Source organism: Penicillium odoratum, assembly GCF_028828045.1.
Source record: "Penicillium odoratum strain IBT 22623 chromosome Unknown utg000005l_segment0_segment0, whole genome shotgun sequence".
NCBI classification, from domain to species: Eukaryota; Fungi; Ascomycota; class Eurotiomycetes; order Eurotiales; family Aspergillaceae; genus Penicillium; species Penicillium odoratum.
The window spans coordinates 2110983-2132798 of record NW_026643147.1 but is presented as its reverse complement, the minus strand read 5'-3'; the positions used below and the strand labels follow the sequence as shown (position 1 = coordinate 2132798).

Sequence of the window (21816 nt, the reverse complement as noted above, 5' to 3'; positions counted from 1 at the left end):
AGAAACGCCTGCTGGCAAACATAAAGCTCCCTAAAGAAAAGACCTTGAAATAGTTATGCAAAGAGAAGCAAATGAAAATGGGCAATTACAAAATCGTCCTTAGACGATGATAAACAACTCCGGTCGGTCCATGCCATCATCCTCCACATTGGGATAGTACGGAACCATCGCATCAGCGGCCTGCACATATGAATCGTTGTACAACCGCCAGTATGGCACGCGAACCTTGCGAGCAGGGTGGAACAAGCCAGCCCAGACGTAGTTCATCACAGTACCAGCACCAACGGCCATACGGATCGCATCGATGGCTTCGATGATTCGGTCGATAACGTGTGGGCTCGTCTCAAAGATGTTCGGGAAGACAAGGTTGAGTAGGTGGACCATAGCATCCTCACAGCCAAGACCAACGACGCCCAGAGCAATGTGCTTGACCACGCTGGCAGCCGTCTGTCGGTGAACCTGATCTCGGTCGACGAGAGCATCCTCGAGCAAGGGAGTGACAGCGTAGACGTAGTCCTTGGCCATCTCGCCGATGTACTCGAACAAGAAGGACATGGCCTTGAGAACACCATTCTGCACGTTAAGTTCAGGGACACGGTACTCGTTCATCAGAGCGGGGAGCACAGTGAAAGGAGCACAGGTTTCAGCAACGATACCAATCGCGACAGCGGTACACACACGGGACTGACGCTCCTGCACTCGGAGATTGTTCAAGAGAGTAGCCAGGACATCCTGGGGACCAATGGCCTTTGCGATGAAACCGAAGGTGTTGTTGGCCGCACGACGGATACCCTTCTTGTGAGCCTTGAGCATATCCAGCAGCTCGAAGCAGATTCGCATCCATTCCCGAGCGTTGACAGACTCGGGGCCACGGTCGGCAATACGACCGACGAGGTCGATGGTGTTCTCTTGCACTTTCTCGTGGCGGTTACGAAGAATGGGTGTCAGGCGGGGGAGGAGGTCACGAATTGGAGGCTGCATCTGGTTGATACCGACCACAGTCACAATAGAACGTAAAGCACCCAAGATGGAGCCTAGAACCTCCGGGTATTCTTCACCCAGGTATTCGTAGAGCACAATGCCAAGCTTGCCCATGAGAGCGTCTTCACCGCACTGCTTCATGACCATTGCAACGCGCGAGATGAGATCTGCCGCCTGCTGTCGGACGGTGGCCGATTTATTGTTCAGTCGCCAGAGAATGGTACTGACAATCTGGGGGAGATATGGCTTGCAACGAGTACCGAGGGCATTCACCACTGTGCCAAATCCGTTCAGAATAACAATGTCCTCGATGCTCTGTTCCTGGAACGCATATAGTACACCGTCGATGAGTCTCTCCTCCAATCGCTCAGAAATGTCGGCAGCGCCCAAAGAGGCAATCAGCTTTTCGATAGTCTCCACGGTCATCTTACGGTAAGGCTCGCTCTCATCTTTGAGATTATTCACAACCCGCTCGAGGATCTCGCCAACGCCGACCTTTTGGCCCAGGTCGACGGTGGTGTCTACCACCTGACGATAGTTCCGACGGTCGAGGGCCATACGTCTCACCCAGAAGCTCTTGAAGAAGTCGGTCAAGACATGTTCCTTGAGATAACCGGCAGTGACACCGTCTGTGCTAGCGCATTGAGATATCACCTTCAAGACCACCTTCTTCATTTCCTCATCTGGTGACGAGAACTCGCGGATAAGAATCTCCATGATCTGAGAACAGTAGTAATTGCTATATTCTTCATCCATGAGAGGGATGATATACCCAACCGCTTTGAGGAAGGCGGCCAGGCCCTTACCACGCTGCTTGCGCGCGCCAGTCCAGAGAGGGTTCAGGATCTCGTCAAAGCTTTCGATACCATAAGGGTTCGCAGCTTCAGCCAAAGCAGCAACAGCCAATGCGGTGACTGTTCTGACCTTGGCTTGTTCATCGCTGAGGTTATCCGAAATACACTCCACAAGGCCCTTCAGATGGGGAAGAATTGCGCAGCCCATCAGGATGGGAATCTGCTGCACGATCTTCACACCGGTGTGCCTGGCCTGCCAGGACTTTTTGCTGCGACAGACGGCGCGAAGGAATGGGAGAAGGGCGGGAATTCCAAGGGCAGAAGCTACGACAGCGAATGCGCGGGCGGTAGTGTTTCGTACATACTCGTCGACGTGATCGATATCAGGACGCATGGTACTGATCATAGTGGCGAGACCAGCAGCCTTGGCAAGGTTAGAGATAATTTCCCGACCCTCGACACGAGCATAGTAGTCTTGATCAATGAGCAATGGTTCAATGACGACAAGGATCTTGTGAACATAAGGTCGGACCAAATCATCCAGCTTGTAGAGCACTCGATCAATAACCTTGACAAGCAAGTGACGTTCTTGGTCTTCCAAGGACTTCTCCATAAGCAATGGAAGAATCTGGTTGAATAGGGCACCAGCTCCAAAGTTTCGCGCATTATCTGTCAGTTGACGCAGCGCAGTCTTTCGCATAGGTGGTGTGCCATTCTTGACCTTGAGTAGCAATCGCATGATCTTCCTCTCCTTTAGTTCCTCCACGCTCATTGAGCTGTCATCTCCAGCCTCCATGAGCTTTCCGAAGTAGGCCATATCCTCCGGCTTAAAGAATTGCAAATCACCCACGCCGGGAATATCAGTCGGAAGTTCCTTTCCCATTGAACGAACACTCTCAGGCTCTTGCATCATAAATCCGCCAACGGTGCCGGCCATAGGTGCCGGTGTAGCCATCATTTTGCGGGCCGGGTGTCTGATCGGTTCGTATCCAGGAGGAGGGTCCAGAATCTTATAGCCCTCTGAGGGTAGCATCATGTCGAGTTCTTCATCCGACCACGCGGCGCTCCGACCAGAGAGATCAGTGCCAAAGCTGGTTGGTGCCAAAGCACCACCTTGTGACGGATGCATGGGGGTAGCAAGCCCTTGGTTGCCAACAGGAGTGGCATCTGTGAGGGAGGGTGCTTGATCCCATCGCGAGCGGCGCTTGGGCGCTTCCTCCGGAGCACCAGGAGCAGGGGTTTGGTCCCACCGAGACCTCTTGGTCTTTGCTTCCGCAGAATCATCAGCTTGTGCTTCCCCATTGGCCTCTGTGGCGACGTCCCAACGCTTCTTGCGCTTTCTGCCGGGCGCTTCGGCCTTTGCATTCTCCTTATCGCCCTCGACCATCTTGAGAGAAGCCTGGTGCTCAGGAACATCAAGTTCTCCATTCGCGCGCTTCTCTGCAAGTAGCTTTTGAACACGCTCTTCTTCCTTTTCGAGTTCGCGAAGGGCCATGACCTCACGGTAGGTCTGGCCTTCCCCGTCGGTGCTGGCAGCAAAAGGGTCGGCGCGCGTCGGTGTTAGATTACCGCGGTCGAATCGACGCTTCTGGTAGTCAGTTTCCCGGTCAGCGATGCGTGCAGCCTTCTCACGGCCTAACAAGATATCCTCCTCCTCGACTCCATTGCCGTGAGCCATCTCATCGATCTGACTTCGGGTTGCTGTGTATTGGCCGACCAAGTTGTGGCCGCCGTTCGCGTCTTCCATCTCTTCATCATCACCATTTACGGCAATAGAGGTGTCGTAGCCTGAGAACCTGTCTGCACCGTCCCGCTCGTACAAAGTGGTATCGAAGGATTCGGTAAGGGAGGCCTTGGTCGAATTGTCAGTTCGCTGACTAGACGAATCAAAGGTCCTAGAACCTTTTTTGCCTGCAGCAGCAGCATTGCGCTCTGCTTGGAGCTTTCGAACGGCTTCAATATCGGCTGACGTAGGGATTAGTACTGAACGGCCGTGAGAGGCGGGCGCAGAAAACTTACCGTCAGACATGGTGAAAGGTTGAGTGTAGGGATGGGAATATGATCGCGGAAAAGGTAGTAGATATAGTCACAGCAGCTACATTCGGATTTGGCACCGTTAACACGGCAGCATCGATGATAAAAGAAGCTGTGGTGAGGATCTGCAACATGCAAAAAGCACGTCGCTCGTCAAGTCGCGGTGGGTGACTAAGGTTTATCATCACGTGACATTTGCTATTATAGCTTTGGGTGGCAATTTCAACCAGACTACTTTCTTACCATTAGGATCAATCCGTATATTAAAAAATCTTTGACTTTTCATGAATAGAACTGAACTGGATGAAACCAAATATTGTTGGCTTAACTTCACATGCTCTTTTGATACTGTAGAGAGGTTGTTGAGGTGTCATCTCGATGCCCGTGGCGTTCTAAGGGCGCTTAAGTACTATTTATGTCACACATTAAGTGTGTCAGTAAGTGGAGAATTGCTACTCTGAAGATAAATTTAAACATTTATGATAAACTCCCAGATATACATCCTGCCATTTGGAGTGCGACCTTAAGGAATGATGTATTCGAGTACAAGCATCCTAGCTACGATCATACTTCATATTCAGGGTATTTCTCGAAGAAGATTGGCAAGGCACTATGCTCAATTTCAAATTTGTACAACCATAGCCTTAAAATAAGTTGACAGAGTTCTCTTTAGTTCTCAATCAGGCTCACAGCCTTGCTTTTACTCTAGGCTTTGAACCTTGCCAGTACACCTTGGCGGCTAGTGTAGCCCTAAAGTAGCGATGTAATCTATGCTGGGCCATGCGACATGGTTGCATTGGACTAGAGAACAATCTGACCGCTGTCTATTGGTACCATATTTACGATCTTATTCTCTGAACTGCCTGATATGGCCGATAAGCTTTTCATTCATGGCCAGGGGTCACCAACAGCCAACAAAGAGGCCGATTCTAGCACCCTCGGATCTCTCCGAGCCACCCCCAGTCTCATCAGCGCGTACGAAATCGGATGGCATCTCTTGATGCAAGGCAGATAATTTTAATTAAATCCCCGGTGGGGGAAACTAAATGAACCAAGCCATGGTTGTGGGATTTAATATAGACTCATGTGGGCTACCAAGTCAGCCTGATAATGACCTGTCAAATATCCAACCTTAAGACTTCGTGTCTTTCTTTGTTTCTTCTTTTGTTTCTTCTGGAATACACAGAGGAATCTTCTAGGCATTTAACAAACAGAACACTTTCTCTTTACCTATACACCGCTTCTCTCATCACCTACAGAGGATATATCTCTTTGTTGGCCAGCTTTGAGTCCCAGGGAAGTCCTTTTTATCAAACTCTGCCGTTCCAAAAACCATCGAAATGCATATCCTTCAAATTTTCATGGTGTCCTTGACAGTAGGAATAGCTGGTGTTTCTTCCTTTCCTGGCCCTTTGAGGCTTGCCTCCACGTTCTCCCGAATTTCCAACGAGCTCGACAATATCAGTCTGGGGAGGTGCTCCATCTCAAACGCGATCCTTCCAATTAATGATACAACAACCAAACTCCCTCGGCCTTCATCAGGTATGAACCTCAAATACATCGCCCTGGGCCGGGGAACTCAGAACTACACTTGCGAAAATTCTACGTCCTCTGCAATACCCGTTGCCGTGGGTGCAGCAGCCACTCTCTTTGACGCCTCTTGCATTGCATCACAATCTTTGACTCTGCTGCATGAGATGCCTGCGATTATCGGAGAAGCGCCAATTGGATCTCTTGCTTTTCTAGCAGAGCTCTTGAGCCACACCACAAATTCCTCCCAACTCATTCTCGGAGAGCATTACTTCAACGCTGCCGAATATCCTATTTTTGATTTGAGGTTGAGTGGAGCCCAGGACTGGGTAGTCGCCACGAAGAATGCATCTGTGGATGCCCCCCAAACCAGCAAGTTGACTAAACAAAATGTCGCTTGGCTGGAGCTTGATCGCAAATCCGGAAATAAGGAGTGCTCTGGAAAGGGCATTCAGGTGAGACACGCACTCCTTCAAGATGATAAGTCTACATATCATAAACTAACTGCGTGTATAGAAAGTTTATCGAGTCAAGACCTATCAGGGATCTGCACCATCGACTTGTGCTGGATTAAACGAAACAATTGAGGTTCAATATGCAGCTGAATACTGGTTTTATGGGCGATAATTGTTGGAAGATGGGAGATTATCGCGGTTTATGAGTTCAAATTCTATGACATCCATGATTTACCTAGTATTCATTCCCTTCGAGTTTCAAGTACTCCTATCTAGTCCCAGGTGCTCAGGATTCTTTCTCTTTCATATTTCAAGCCTCCAACTGGTACATTGCAGACTTCTAACTTTAGATGTTCCAGTGAGCCATGCCACTCAAGATTTTGAATATATATGTTTACGCGTAAAGTGCATGCATATGTCTTCCAATGTTCTTGACTACATGTAATGTACAGTACTACTTTACTTGGTGTCGATATAGGTAGACCGGATTTTCAGCCCAACCAAGTACTAAGTTCTATGAACTGAAGAACAAAGGAAATTCCGAAGTCAAAGGAACGGCGGGTTAGCCGATATGCATCATATAACTGCTTTGGGGCTAGCCCCAAGCCTGCCTCGGAAATCAAGGTGGCGTAGGGAAATGGTCCCGACTGTGGCGCAGCGTATGCTCTGACCCAACAGCTCGTAAACCGGGCACTTGCTCCGTTGTACTTGGCCATCAGAAATTTCCAGTAACCAGTCAACCTTGAACAGCTGTCATATTATGACTCAGACAGCACGGACGTTGCGGACTTTTACAGCAGATCAAGCTACAGCTTGGTATCCTATTGAAGTGGCGGGGCACTGATCTACTGTCGGAAAAATACAAATTGGCAGTGAGGCTCGGGCATTAGTTTGCCACGTGTATAAACCTTTGAGAAATATTGTATTAATTTGTAAATATTTGAAAAATTGCTTTGTGCTTCCTTCCTCGGAGCCAAGGGTCCCATTTGGACTGGGTTTTTCATCTGAATCATTTGACATTGCTAATGTACTGTCAGCCTGCGTGTTCATCTTACTAATTACAACGGAGATTTGAATCTGTAGGTGAGAGTTGTGAGTGGAAATAGAATCAATGACAATAGTATGAAATAATCAGAATACCCATGGATCGAATGATGGATTGAATGTTAGCGTTAGTCACGGGTGTCAAAGACAACAGTCACATGACTGGATCCCCCGACGACGCGACTGCTCGCGTCCACATCTGTTCATCCCCAGCCGTCCATTCAGTCCAAGTTTATTCACTATCGACCAGCAAATTTGTCGGATAATGATCGCAAACCAATATTGATACTCCCTCCATCAATTTTCCACCTCTCCGAACCCAATCCTCCAATCTCTCAAACCTCAGACCTCCGACCCCCATCACACTCCACATCTATCAAAATAATCCCTCAAAATGGCCACCGACTACAGCAAGAAGACCAACGCTGAGCTTGTGGAGGTCCTCAAGGCCCGCTCTCTGCCCCATACTGGAAAAAAGGCCGACCTGGTTGCCCGCATCCAGGAGGACGACGAGAAGCAAGCCGGAGCACCTGCAGCTCCTGCCTCAAAGACCGACGCCGCAGATGATGTGATCGACTGGGATGACGATGTTCCCACTGAGTCAACTATCACCGAAAAGCCCACCACTGAGGCAAGTGCTCACGCCATTGCTGCTGGCGGCAAGGGCGCTGTCGCCAACCCGGTTGCTGTGCCAAACCAGAAACTCGACATCGATCCTGCGACCACGGACGAGTTGAAGGTGGAATCTGCCGGTGAGGTTGTCCCTGCCGCGACGGAGCCTGTTGAGGAGACCGAGAAGAAGCCTGCAGTTGATTACACCCGTGGTCTGCCTGCAACTGAGCTGGAGGAGGAATTGCGTAAGCGCAAGGCTCGTGCCGAGAAATTCGGCATCATTGAGGATAAGGCGACTGCATTGGAAGAGGCTGAGAAGTCGCTTCAACGTGTGAAGCGCTTTGGTACTGGTGCCGAAGCCGATAGCACTGCTAGCGCAGGCGTGAAAGGCCTTGATCAGGCACTTCCAGATGAGAAGTCGCGCAAGCGGGCCCGCAATGACCAGGGAGGTCAGAGTAGCCAGGGTGGTCGTGGTGGTAAGCGTCGTGACCACGGTCGGAACCGCAACCGACGTGGAGACGATCAGAACCGCCGTGGTGGCAACAATGGAGCTAGCGCCTCGAGTGGACAGAAGAACAAGGATACGCTGGCTATGGAGGCGCGCAAGAAGCGGTTCGCGACTGCCGCTTAAGTATCCTTAGCATTTCTGATCTTTCAGTCCTCCTTTTCTCTGTCATTAAAGTCGGATCTTTTTCTCTTCTCTCTCTTTTGTCTTCTTCTTGTGATGTCTACATATTCAGGTCTTTACGGGGCGTTTGTACAATGCCATGAATCCAATGGTCCGATTGATAAGTTTTCTTATGCGAATGAATGGAAATCCAAATTCCCTCAGTTATTAGTAAATAACTTTTACCTATGATCATATCACATTATGTCATTGTCGGGCAATTCTTCGAAAAGTGAGATACACCCATTTTCTAGTGCGCAGTCAGCTGAGAAAGTGCATTGGCCTTCGGTTCCTGCAGCACCGCAGCTGGCCAGTCTTGCGCCCGCAAGCCCCAAGACGGATTGGCCCCTCCAGATCGGCATCCAGGATCGATAAACCCACAGACCATGAGAAAAACTTCCGAGCTCATTGTAACGCGAGTCCAAAATCCCACAAGTAACGCTAATTCGGCAGAGGTACCACGCAAAACCCTGGCTCATTCCCAGCCCAGACAGTATGTACGGCGTTTACCGCTGGGGTCCACTTGGATTGAATGCCGGTCTGGCGAATCCGAGGCTACCAATCACCTTTTCAGATGGTGGCTGCTGGGGCCAAGAGTAGGGCGGTTAACTACGTCAATCAGCGCAGTCAGAGGCATTCATTGCTGGATTGCCCAGTGGAGCATCACAGCCCACTAGGCCAGGCTTTGAGGTCCTCTGTATATCACTGGCTGATGATATCGCTACCATCATATTTGTCGCGTTTTATGTTTTATGCTGAGAGAATTTTGGACCCCACTAACACTCTTACTTTTAAGTATTGAGTCAGGGATTTCCCTGGTCAAGGGCTCGGGACGGGCCACTTCGTACCAGACTCTGGATAACGGTTTATACATTGCTTGTCAATTGATTATAGTAGTAGGTAGCATGTTACTTATCCTGTAGTGAACAAGGTGACGTATTGCATTTTCTACATCCAATCCTGGTCTTGCAGGGCATGGAAAATTCTCCGAGTCCTGAAATACATGTAAAAAGTGAAAAAACTAAAAAATAGGGAAAAAAAGAAGAAAAAAAAAATCAAACCAACAATAAGCACGCAGACCAAAGCCAAAAAGCCAAAAGACCAAACCGGCAAAGTATTAGGGATCGACGTGCAGTAAGATCGGGTTCGGCGTCCCCGATCGATGAGTTGTCACCAAGACGCAAATGCGATACTCTGGTCCCTGACAGGATAGTTTGAGTAAGCTTTTATCATACCTCTATGTTCAGCTTGAATGTATCCTGGGTTTGTTGGATTGAAAATTTCATATCCATATGGAACCGAGTTAAACCGTGAACGTGCCACCGAAAGCCAACCCCCGCCACTGTCGCAACCAATATCGAACTATGCCGCTGATAGCCTTTCCCCGAAACCCTTTTGCCTAGTACATAATTTATCCAACCAACGAAAATAGACTATAGCCGGGGAACGTCTCAAGTGGGCCGTCTCCCCCCATGCGAGCTTCCGTGCGCAATTTTGCCAGGGTGATACTGTTTTGGGGCCGTTGCTTCCAGTTGATTCCTACAGGTCTAGCCTATAGCGTAGTCTCGACTCATCACAGAGTATCTTTTATGAACCAATGATTGGAGATTTCAGGTTCTTTTAAGAGATGTTCTATTTTGGAGGGGAATTTCCCCACAACGGGCAGAAACACCCGAAAGTCAGCAGTACAAAATGTCTACGGGATTACATGATTTTGAAAAAACTCTTTCTTCTACAGATCTTATATGGAATTTTTAGTCCAACGGGGAAACCGAGAATTACTTATTTTAGGCCTTTATGCATTCACTGACGTGGCCGAGGCTTGAAAATCCCCGAGCCACATCACTCTAAGGCTGTGGCGAAGCAGCTGCAGCTTCCGTCGATCAAAGACAAAGTCGGTGAATTTCATATCTGACAGGCTATTTCTCTGAGTTCTAATGTCTTCCAGTTGCATTCCTATAGTTCGATTTTCACTGAAAATCTCTGCAATTAATACAGAGTCCTGGAGACCTGTGCATGGAAATAATGATCTCGATTTTTGTACGTCAATAACCTTGAACTCATTTTGAATCCCTATGTCATCCTGGAGACATATGGAGCTCATGCATATATCCAGTGCCATCAATATACCCCACAATAGCGATGATTACAATTTCGATGTACATGTACCCACTCGATTACTTGTCTCAACATGGGAACTGGAGACTCCAATCACAGTCACACCATGTCGTACAATCCTGGCCGTATGCCGCCGAAGGTATCGTCTGCAGATTCATCACATTCGTCGTCCAACTCTGCCATCCCTCATGCTCGATTTCCAAGGTCTCAACTAGCAAGGCCAGCCAATTCTACTCCTCGTCCCAGCCGCGCATTATCTTTCTCCAGTGCAGAAGGGACTAGCCAGATACCAGCACCGGTACAAGTTACCAATCGCTCTAAAAGACTATCACTACTACCGCGGCCAAGCACCGGGGGTCTGGCATTCCCAGTTCCTCCATCGTCGACACCATCGCCCCAAACTCCAATTCAATCTATTCCATCCTCGCTCTCCACTCCTGACATCACGAATCCATCTGCGTTTGCGCCAAGTTACCAGGCGCAAGCGCCGCCCACTAAGAGGATCCGAAATGTCTTGCGCAGAAAGGCACCGCTGATAGGAAAGCATGTGGAGCAGAACCAAACCCAGAAGCTTAGTTTGGTGATCCCGCAAGAACACAACCCTAACGAATTGAAGGACCCCAGGTTCCATTCTCCCCCAGATCCATACTTTGCTGGACCGTCGGCCTCAGCATCCTCACAAAGCTCGAGCGACAAGACGCCAAAAAGTGCGGTGGCAAACCCCAAGACAGGACCAGCAGAATTGGCAAGCCTCCGCACGGTCAATACTCAGAACATTCCTCCCACGCATTTCCTTCAATCTGCAAGCAGTCCTTCGACAAGGTACTCCGAGTCCCCGGGAATGTGGAGTCGTGGTTCGACCCCGACCTCGCTGTCCTCATACTCTCCAGGACTAATGCACTCAAGCAAAATTGGACGTTTAAGACAGCCTAGTCCATCTCATCCTAGATTGCCATTGTTCTCGCCGGCGTCAACACAGGCAAGTCCACAAAGCGCACAGAGTGATCGAAGGGAGCCTAAAACACACCGGACGGCACTTCCCCAGCGATCTTTAGACCCAAGTCCAGTGACACCTGCTGTTGCTAAACAAAGTTCTACGCCTGTTTCCACAAAGACGCCAGGTCCTCCCCACAGCCCGCCACCAAGAAAGTCATCCGTGAACTTTAGCCCGAAGGATTCTCCGTCCAAAGATTCTGATATTGACGTGGAGAAGGCTAGGAAGGAAGTTGAGGAGGCCGAGAGAGAGCTATTCATGACACATCAAAGAACGATTACCAACTCTGCCAGTCCTGCGACAAGTGTCCCAAAGACACCGCCACGACCAAGCAGAGATGGTACCCATCGTTTGAATTTGGAAGCATCACCAGTGATCCAAAGTAATCTGCCATATCTCAGCACAACGGGCCACAAGAGACGTGAATCCGTAGAGAAGGCTCGTGCGGCGGCTCAACCTTATCAAACTACAAATCCGTCTGCTACCTCTGTGGACTCTTTCCGGTCCAAAGACTTGTCTCGAATTCCGTCTCGCGAAGCAGGGTCTCCAATTATGACCCGGAAATCGCCCAAATTAGTCAAGGATCCTCCCAAAGCAGCAGTCATGAAGGAAAACACCGATCCGAAAAAGCCTGTCACGCCCAAGCGATTTGGTCTTTTCCACAAAAAGTCAAAGCCAGGAATGGAAAACAACACTGGCGAACAGAACCGATCATCAAGACGCAAGGGTCCAGTAGCAGGGACTGGCCACGAAGGATACGGAAAATACAGTCAGCGTGGGAGAAAAGCGAGTGCAAGCAGCAGTGGTGTCAGAACCCGATCAACGAGTACAACCCGAAGCACACCACAATCAATCGCCAGCAGCAAGGGAAGTATGTCAAGTCGCCCAGATCTGGGTCTCGACGACTTCCTGTCGAGCCGTCTCGAGCCAGTCTACATTAGCGGTGGAGGTTCGACTCTTTCGCGGACCGAAAGCGAGCAGAGCCTAAGCAGCCTTAGTGTTGCATCATCGAGCCTCCATCGTCCGACTCCTCTCACACTTTCTACTGTTCAATCCACTGATTCATTGGTAACAACATCTACGGATGTTCTAGGTGATGTGAAGCCTAACTCATCTAATCTTACCTTGGCATCGTCCCGGAACCAAAGCCCAGAGAGGCGTTCTGGCGCTGTTAATCGTTCTCAACCTCCGAAGTCTCGTATGCCAGTGCCCAAAGGGAAGAAGCATGGGGTATTTGGGAACTCCGAAGCCGCTCAGACTCAAACATCTCTATCAAGTGCTGCATCAACAACTCTAGCTCCCCAAATTTCAAAAGGAACTGCTAGTTCATTGAATCAGCAACTTCCGACGGTGAAAGAGGGTCAGCAAGTCAACAAGAAAGGAAAAAACTCTCGGTGGAATCTCTTCCAAAGAAACCGCTCTGAGGTGCCCAAAGCTTCTGTTCCTGAGCCAGCACCGACTTCTCACACTGCACAGCTTCATGCGGCGATCGCACCAGTCCTGAGCACTCGACCGGTGGCTCACTATGCACTAGTGGATGCCGATTCCGATGAACTTGACGACATAATAAATAATATCGAGAACTCGCCACCTACAGAAGAAGAAAGCTTTACACCGGCAGTAGAGATACCAGCAGGTCTGAATATCAAAAAGAGGCACCCGTCCGTTTTGCTGCCTTCTCCACCGAAGCTGCACGGAGAGTTTGAGAAAGATGGGCGTTCGTCCCCAAAGACAGCAATGTTTAACCGCAATCTGATGGATTTGGAGCCTGAAAGTAGCCCCGAGCACCGCCGGCCTAAACGACTGGCTTCCGTGGGTCGCATCCCGAAGGTTGTGTCTAGACGCGATAGACAACACACTCCAGCCACACAATCCTTTTCTCGACCATTTAGCGTTGTTGAATCACCGCCGTCGTTACCAGCTCCCACACCGCAGGGCCCGCACGCTTATCCAAGCCTCAACGATTCTCCTTGGAAGCAACAGGGAACAATTCCATCAAGCCAGCCATCAGACTGGGGCTATGATTATACCCAAGGTTTCAGCGCACCCGAGACGGTCAACGCTTTGAATTTCCTTGCTGGCCCTTATTCAGCCCATGAGTTCATCCATTTCTCGCCGCACAAGCGCTCTCCGTCTTCAAGCAGTGCCGAAGCTCTTGCAGCAGTGACGGCTGTCGTTCCCAAGCCAGAAACTGCGCCCATGGAAGATGAAATATGGAAGGAGTACGATGATCTGATCGATCACGTTCTTTCACCAGAAGAGCCAAAGCTAAAGGGATCTGATAAGCGGGAGAATGACGAGAGATTCCAGTTTGCAACAATGGCGAGCAGAGCTCTTCAGGACGAATTGAATAATCCAAACTCCCTTCGCCCAGATTCATCTGCACCTGGAGAGATATCAGTTCGTTCCAGCAGCGACTCTGTTCGTCTACGCCGGTCGAGAATTGTATCTGCTTTGCACTCTTCCATCTCTCCCTCGACTCAGCCGTCTTACAGTAACCTCATCGCCAGCTACGGAGATGACGAGGAACCCCGGAGTCCAGCAAATTCCTTGCAGCCACCTCCAGACAAGTTTCAAGAGCAACAATCCACGTTTCTTCAGTCTCTAGCCACAACCCCCAACCCTGAAGGAAAGTCCGGCGATGGTCGCAAACCCATACAGGGCTCATCAGAGCGGGAGTGGGACGCAGTGACTCGAACTAACATGAGATCTGCTTCTCTAATGACCAGTCGCTGGCTGTCATTCGGGCGTGTTCTTTTCAGTCCTGCACACAACCACGTCAAGACCGGAACACACGGAAGGATTCTTGTGATCGACGGCCTCGGAAACGACGATTGGTCTTTCTATTGCTCATTAACCTACCCCGATGCTGAGGTATACAGCTTGAGCGGTCGCCCAGTCTCCACAGCAATGCCCCACCCTGCAGCATGGCAGCCACCTACAAACCACCACACAGTCTACCACGCCGGTCTACAAAACCCGCTCCCATTTCCCAAAGATTACTTTGCCGCCACAGTCCTGCGATTCCCTACAGCCAGTCCCGAGGCGATGCAAAACAATATTATCCAGGAATGCAAGCGTGTCCTCCGCTCAGGCGGCTATCTGGAAATGACCGTTCTAGACCGGGACATGGTGAACATGGGTGCCCGCGCCCGCAAAACGGTCCGTCGCCTCAAGGAAATGACATGCCTCGCCAACCCAGCCATAAGTCTCAAGCCAAGTAGCGATAACGTCCAGCGTCTTCTTGGTACACAGGGATTTGACAATCTCCGCCGATGCATGGTGCGCATTCCCGTAGCAGGTATGGTTGTTCGATCCTCCGGCTCCACAACCTCCTCTTCGAATAAATCGTTCCTGGCAACAGCCACCACTTCATCCACCGGTTTCTCTCTCCCGACTATCTCTGTTACAACGACGGGTAGCCAGAGCACCCGGACACGTTCAAAGTCGTCTCCTTCCGATGACACAAGCATCTCCCTGGGAGACCTTCTTTCAGACCCCTCACCCTCTGCCGCCAATGATGAGTCGATCGCTAAGATTGTGGCTCGTGTCGGTCGTTGGTGGTATACGAAGTGTTATGAGGATCCTGTGCTCCCTGACACTGGTGATAATGATCCTAGCATGTGGAATGACCGTAAGGTTCTTCGCGAATGCCAGCAACGCGGAACTGGATTCCGTATGTTGATTGCATATGCGCAGAAGCCTAGTGAGGTCAAGAGACGCACTGCCAGCGTCTAAATGATGATTTGATATGATATGATGTATATGATTATACCCTTTGGAGCTCTATTTAATTTTCGCCTTTTTTCTCGTTCTATTTGCTCTCTTCTTCTTCTTCTTCTTCTTCTTCTTCTTCTTCTTCTTCTTCTTCTTCTTCTTCTTCTTCTTCTTCTTCTTCTTCTTCTTCTTCTTCTTCTTCTTCTTCTTCTTCTTCTTCTTCTTCTTTTATCTTTTATCTTTCTTTTTCTTTCTTCCACTTTACCTCTGTCTTTTCCTTTTGACAAACCGAAGTCCAGCATTTACGGGGAGGCAAATCTATGATTAAAGACATGCATTGACCTCGCGGTCTCTATTGCGAAGAGTATACCTACTCAGTTGGAGGTTATTTGATTACTTACATGACGATATGATAATTAAAGTTTAATCTCTTTTTGACATTGAAGATGGGATCATATGAATTAAGTAAATAGCCAATTTTGAACTATCAAGCACAAATTAAAAGTCATGTATGTATGACCTAAGAAGGTAAGAATGGGAGTCAAAAAGACTTCTTCAAGCCCTTGTAAAATATGGCCTAAGGCAGAAATATCTATGAAATGAGTGTTGCACACAGAAATGATCAGTATTCTCACTAGAATCTAATAATTCTACCTAATCTAAATTTATATGGTGAAATCAAAAGATGCAAATTTGAACACCGAGTATTTTTAAAAATACCAAAGTAGAAAGTTACTACAAAATGATTATTGTATAGAAACGATCAGGTTTCTACCAGGATGTTTATGGTGCTATCTAATTTGAATTCTATATAGTAAAATCAAAAATAATTGCTTGTTTCCTAAGAAACTTTGAAAAAATGGCTATGGAGAAAAAAGCCTTATGCCTGGTCTGTGATAACAGACCTACCAGACTATGCGTGATTTGTTGGAGTTATGTCTGTTCGATTTTTAATTTTTGATGCTATTCCTCCCATCTTCACCACGTTTCCTTATCTATCTCCACTTACTCACAGACAATCCGAACAATACTTAATGTTAAATGGATTAGAGGATGAAAATCCGAGGCCGTATATTTAACCGGTTCCTGACCACATCAAAAATTCATAAATCAAGTCCAGTGGCTGAGAAGGCTGTGTAGCTGGGCATCGACGTCAGATGTTCCCTAGAAAGCGACAAGGCTGTACAGAACCCTTAGACCCCACCGAACCGACTGCGCCACACTAAAGAAACACGGAACCAGGCACCGGATTCATTCTTGCTATTAATTTAAATGCTCCGGGTCATCCAACCATCTGATCAACTCTTGATACATTCAATATAATCATGTCCCATTATCAATCTCGTGAGTATACCTATACCCCACCCTGCCCCGCAGATCGATCAAACAGCTGACGCGCATGAACCAGAACCACCTTACGGAGCTCCTCCCCAGGGCTATCCTCCCACTGGCTACCAACAACAACCTCCCTACCCTCAACAGCCTCAACAGCAATACGGCGCGCCCACTGGTCCTCCACCACAAGGCCACTATCCACCCCAGCAGGGTCAATACGGCCAACCCCCTCAGCAACAGGGCTACTACGGCGCACCATCTCCCCAACCAGCCGCAGGATACCATGCGCCCTCCCCCCAACCCCCAGTCGGATATCACCACACACCATCACCACAGCCAGGATACGGCGCACCGCCTGTCCAAGCGCCCTACGGCCAAGCACCACCCCAAGGCTATGCGCCTCCCCCAGGACCCCCAATTGGCGGCGCACCGGGCTTCGCACCACCCGGCGCATACGGCGCACCACCCATGGGCTATGGCGCCCCAGCAATGCCATCCCTAGGCTACGCGCCGGGCCAAGTAGCACCAGGCGATTTCCGTCGCGAAGCAGACATCTTACGCAAAGCGATGAAAGGGTTCGGCACGGACGAAAAAGCCCTGATCCAAGTTCTTGCACACCTAGACCCGCTCCAGATGGCCGCAGTACGCGCCACCTACTCCCAACACATCGGCCGCGATCTGTATAAGGACGTCAAGTCCGAGACGGGCGGGTACCTGGGTCAGGGACTCTTAGCCTTGATCGAGGGCCCGCTAGGACACGACGTGAGCTGTGCGCGGGAGTCGATCGACGGGATTGGCACGAAGGAGTGGTTGATGAATGATGTACTTCTTGGTAGATCCAATGCGGATCTAAATGCTATCAAGACAGCTTATGAGCGCAAATACCATCGTCATCTTATTCGGGATGTTGAGGATGATTTGTCGATGAAGACGGCGGTCTTGTTCAAGCGGGTTTTGGAGGCTAGGAGGCATGAGGAATCGATGCCTTGCAATCCACAGGATATTAGTGCTAAGGTTGCTGCTGTGCATGCGAAGCAGAAGGATCGGGCGCTTGATATTCTGGCTACTTCGTCGGATGCGGAGTTGAGGGCTATTGATCATGAATTGAGTTCGAGGTATCATACTTCGTTGGAGAAGGTTGTTGTGAAGGATTACTCGGGCCATATGGAAAAGGCTTATGTGCACATTGTGCGGAGTGCGACGGATCCGGCTATGCGTGATGCTATTCTGCTCGAGGAATGCATGGAGGGCATGGGGACAAAGGATGAGGCTCTGGTTACGAGAATTGTGCGTATGCACTGGAATCGGGATCATAAAGATCAGGTGAAGCGTGCCTATCGTCATAGGTACAAGAAGGACTTGATCCAGCGTGTGCGTGGGGAGACCTCGGGTGACTATGAGCGCTTGATGGTTGCTCTATTAGAGTAGTGACCTCTTGCCCTGCACGTCTTATGAATTTTGTGTACATTTTATTGGTAGTGTTATGTTGATGGACCACTGCGCTCATGTCTTTAATGTTTATCTTGATATCTGTCGTTAAGTATGAATTAATGCCTTCAATGTTTGATGAGAAGAGCTCGGAACTCCTTCAGGCCTACAAAATCATCATCAGTGTTCATGCCTGACAGCATACTATAATCGTATTTAATAGCCAATACAATATTTTGTTTCGAGACAGTATTAAACATAGGCTCCAATACAAAAATAAATCGTTAATTCGGTACACATGCATTCATCCATATCGTGATCATGATCATAACTTCATGGAAAGCACATCGCGTTAAAGAATAGGTAAATATCAAAGCGCCCCAATCATGTGATCATGTTTACTGAATCTCTCCCACAGGAGTAACACGAGATCCAGGGAAGAGCCCCGTACGGCCAGCGTAGCACCCCCAGAACCAGTCATCGTTGATATTCTCGACTTCTGTAATATCGGCACCACGAGGAAAGACGAGCTCATCCTGCACCCCTTCCTCAGGGTAATATGACCACAGTGCGAAGACAATGAGACCAACACCTCCATCGGGCGGGAAACGGCGGAGAGCAGAGGCATGTTGAGAGGTAGGAGTGTTGCCGTTTTGAGATACAGAGTCCGCATCTGAGGAATGTGACCTGATGGGGAAGGTGAGAGAGTTACGTGCACGAGATGCCTTTTTGCGACGATCTTGTCCCTCCTTCCAGCTCCAATCACCAATGCCCAGCTCGGGAGATGCGATAGGAGCAGTTGCGGTCGGTGATGTAGGTGATTGGTTAACGTGCTCATCTTTCAGAGCATGACCACCAACTAGGGCTTTCACCACAACACGTCTCTGGCCATCTTGGTGGTCCTCAAAGCCAACGTTAATCATTCGGTGACCAGCCAGGCACCGGCGCCAGCCACTGTAGCCGTTCTCCTTGCTAATCTTTGAGGTTGCCACAAGCTTGTAATAGCAATTCGTACAGACGTCATAATCCCCCGAATTGCATTGAAGACAATGAAATCTCGTAACCGAGGCCGGAATCGGATAGGTGCAGATGTCACAATTGGTAGAAAATGAAAGGATTTTGTAGCTCCCCAGAGTTTCAACAGGTGCGTTGTGCACTGCGACCGGGGCGGATGAATTCGGAGCTGAAGTGCCACTTAGGTAACGAACCGGTAGCAGAGGGTGAGTGCAGCATCTGCCTTGATTGACACAGCGATTGCAGAATCCCCAATCTCCATCGTTACAGCGGCTGCACTTCCAGTAGCACTCATTCGCGGAGGACCTACAAATGTCGCAGAATAGCCCAACTTCCAGGCGATGGGCTGGGTTATCATTTGTCATTTGCATCTCTCCATTCGTGGTAATTTGAGCCGTGTCGACAGGCCGCTGATATTTAAAGGAGCTGAGTATATGGCCACCTTCACGTTCGGTCACTGGCTGACCATTTGATGATGCCAGCATTCGTTCAAATGTGGACTGCGCGGTTGAAGCGAACCCACACCATTGAAGACAGCCCCGACCCAACCGATAGCATTGTAAACAGAGGTGATAATTTCCATCATTGCACTTGAGGCATCTCTTATGCAAGTCGTATTGAATATTTGTTTTCCCGCATCGGTCGCATGAGATGGAAGGTTCAGCGTACTGCAGATTTGAAGATGGAGGGGCATTTGGTCGCGAAGAAGCTGGCCTCGGTCGTCTATCAGATCTGACAGGAACGGGTGGAGTTGAGGTATGGGATGCATTTGATGGTGCCGCGGAAGTAGGAGAGTTAGTGACGGATTGACTGCTGGTTTGTCTGGCGGAAGCTCGTTCTCTCCCTCCTGTCCATACATCAGAGGTGGGCTGTTCTGATCCCGTAGCTCGTCGCGACCGTTGAGAAGACGACTCTCTCCCATTGTGAGAGCTACGAGGACGCTCACTTGTCATGTCGCTCGAAGAACGAACCGCAGGCCGCAAAGTGTCGTCGGAATTTGATGCTTGGTTTACTCGAACAGGTGACGCTCTCCGGTTGCCACTGCCCTGTTCCGAGTTACTTCGGTGATGATTTGGAGGCGGGTGAGGAGCAGCTGAGTCAAGTAGATGGGGTCTGGATAAGGGTGGTCGTCTGTCACTGGCGTCTCGAGATGTAGTAGTTATTTCACCCGATCTGTGGGCTGAATTCGATCGCCCATGCGAACGATGGGTGCCATCGGACGACTGCCTCGGTCTTTGCGCTGGACGTGCACCCGATTGTTCCATGTGCTTCCGACGGTAGGCAGCCGCAATTCGCTCACTGAGCTCCTCCTCTTGTGCAGGGCCAAGGCTCTCGAGGTCGATATCTTGGAGCAGTCCTTCCTCCATAATCTGCCGTAGAATCTCTTGTTCCATTGTCTCAGTCTCAGATGACATGCTGATCAGTGATCGCAAACTTGACTGGTGCTCGACACGCCTGGCATGCTCGGACTCAGCCTGGGCTCGTTCTATGCGCCGCTGCCGTTCGGCGTCCTCCTCTCGCCTCCGTCGAGACCTCCCATCATCTGTGTGCCTGTTCTCGGGATTGCTGCTCCTCGCTCGGCTGGTTTCTGGTTGCGTTCTGCGCCGTTCTTCGCGTCGTTCTTCTCGCCGCGAGTGTACCCGATTCTCACGAAGACTCACATCGCGAACCTCCTCCATAAGTCGTTGATCATCCTCATCTTCTGAACTCTCCGCTTCCGTTCGCGGCGGTGGGAAGACTGAGTCCCCCGGCTTGTATCGTTCTGCAATCTCCTGCTTCTCAGCTTCCGACCTGCCCCGGTCTGGCTTGGCCATCAAGACCATATCCAAGAGTGTTGTCACGGTGGCATTAGGGCGAGTACCGCGCACATCGGCACGGCATGAAGGACAGGTAAATCTGGGGGAGCCTTGAGATTTTTCACGCGACGCCTGAGCGGTAAACCATTCTTTCACACAAGACCCACAGTAGGTATGTAAACAGTCGAGGAGAGTGAGGGGTTGATAGAGGAGCTCTGTGCAGATCTGGAAGACAGTCAGTCGCACGTAAGGGGTTGGATGGCAATTTCTGGAAGGGAACTTGGCGCACATACCGAGCATCCTAGCTCTTTCTCCAGGTCTGCGAGCCCAGGCGCCTGCTGAGACATTAGCAGATAAGTGTTGTTTATAGAGCCAGATCCAAGGGACGGAGAATGTGGGAAACCACGGATCAGGCGGTGGAAACTTGGAATGGGAAATGATTAAGGTACGATTTCCCCACAAGCTTATCGTGATCCCGAATAAGGTAACTTCAAGTTTTGCTTTCTTCTGGCTTTCTTTCGTCTTTGTCTTTTTATTTCGTCGGACTTTTTTTGGGGGTTTCCCGCACTTTTGGTAAATCTGACTTGTGGCTCCGTCTGTGAGAGTTGGGTTGCGGTTTCATCGTCCTACTTGGCGTCACAGTTTAACTACCTTGAAACAATCAGTCATCACCACACCATAATCAAAGCCTCTAGTACATACGAGATCCATCCAGAAATTTCCCAGAGTTGACCAAGCGAAAACACTCAAAAGTCTTTGTGAATTCGAGAGGAGCACTTGTCAGACCCCGTGATTGGGCGACAACCAGTCATGCTGGTATCGCCGCTTGACAGCTCATGCCATAAGACAACACAACTCATCAGCTATACTTTGATGGGGAAGCCCACAAGTCAAGAGTATGGCGACCCGATGTTGTTGCTTCTCGAATGAGTCGCATTCGAGGTATTGTCCTATTCAAATGGAAAACAGATGCAGAAGTGTTTCCTACTCAAGTAATAATGGCCACTTCCTCGACAGTGAACCCAGTTCAACTCTTAAGGTCTTCGTTTAAGTCATTTCTACAACTAGATCATTGATTAAACATGAAAGCAGGGCATGACTTTGCCTACCAAATCCCTCCCATCAGACGATTTGAACAGCATATCTATATGCAACTCGGTACATCTTGAGGCTTTGAAAGATTTCAGTGATGACTTGCGAACCTATAATTAGCGATATTGGATTACTTGACCATGTCTTGATGCGAGCAAATAATTATGAGGAACCGCCAATTGTAAACAGAGCATGCCAGTATAAG

At 49.5% G+C, this 21816-nt stretch overlaps 7 protein-coding genes across 7 annotated transcripts; 4 read left to right on the top strand and 3 right to left on the bottom strand.

Annotated features, from left to right (window-relative positions):
• Positions 1-99: 99 nt before the first annotated feature.
• On the bottom strand, positions 100-3804 carry N7520_006346 (U2 snRNP complex subunit HSH155; the record flags this gene model as incomplete). The annotated part of the gene is made up of 2 exons (XM_057140280.1): positions 100-3740; positions 3795-3804. The coding sequence occupies 2 exons, from the start codon at positions 3802-3804 to the stop codon at positions 100-102; spliced, it is 3651 nt and encodes a 1216-aa protein (XP_056994286.1).
• Positions 3805-5149: 1345 nt separating this feature from the next.
• On the top strand, positions 5150-5966 carry N7520_006345 (DUF3455 domain-containing protein; the record flags this gene model as incomplete). Its single annotated transcript, XM_057140279.1, has 2 exons — positions 5150-5794; positions 5856-5966. 2 exons carry the CDS (start codon positions 5150-5152, stop codon positions 5964-5966), a joined length of 756 nt encoding a protein of 251 aa, XP_056994285.1.
• Positions 5967-7232: 1266 nt separating this feature from the next.
• N7520_006344 (SAP domain-containing protein) lies at positions 7233-8081 on the top strand (the record flags this gene model as incomplete). The annotated part of the gene is made up of 1 exon (XM_057140278.1): positions 7233-8081. The coding sequence occupies one exon, from the start codon at positions 7233-7235 to the stop codon at positions 8079-8081; it is 849 nt and encodes a 282-aa protein (XP_056994284.1).
• A 2260-nt stretch (positions 8082-10341) lies between these two features.
• On the top strand, positions 10342-14967 carry N7520_006343 (uncharacterized protein; the record flags this gene model as incomplete). The annotated part of the gene is made up of 1 exon (XM_057140277.1): positions 10342-14967. One exon carries the CDS (start codon positions 10342-10344, stop codon positions 14965-14967), a length of 4626 nt encoding a protein of 1541 aa, XP_056994283.1.
• Positions 14968-15015: 48 nt separating this feature from the next.
• On the bottom strand, positions 15016-15280 carry N7520_006342 (uncharacterized protein; the record flags this gene model as incomplete). Its single annotated transcript, XM_057140276.1, has 2 exons — positions 15016-15171; positions 15236-15280. The coding sequence occupies 2 exons, from the start codon at positions 15278-15280 to the stop codon at positions 15016-15018; spliced, it is 201 nt and encodes a 66-aa protein (XP_056994282.1).
• Positions 15281-16271: 991 nt separating this feature from the next.
• Positions 16272-17709, top strand: N7520_006341 (uncharacterized protein; the record flags this gene model as incomplete). Its single annotated transcript, XM_057140275.1, has 2 exons — positions 16272-16290; positions 16355-17709. 2 exons carry the CDS (start codon positions 16272-16274, stop codon positions 17707-17709), a joined length of 1374 nt encoding a protein of 457 aa, XP_056994281.1.
• A 398-nt stretch (positions 17710-18107) lies between these two features.
• On the bottom strand, positions 18108-20866 carry N7520_006340 (SH3 domain protein; the record flags this gene model as incomplete). Its single annotated transcript, XM_057140274.1, has 2 exons — positions 18108-20744; positions 20813-20866. 2 exons carry the CDS (start codon positions 20864-20866, stop codon positions 18108-18110), a joined length of 2691 nt encoding a protein of 896 aa, XP_056994280.1.
• Between the last annotated feature and the right edge of the window lie 950 nt (positions 20867-21816).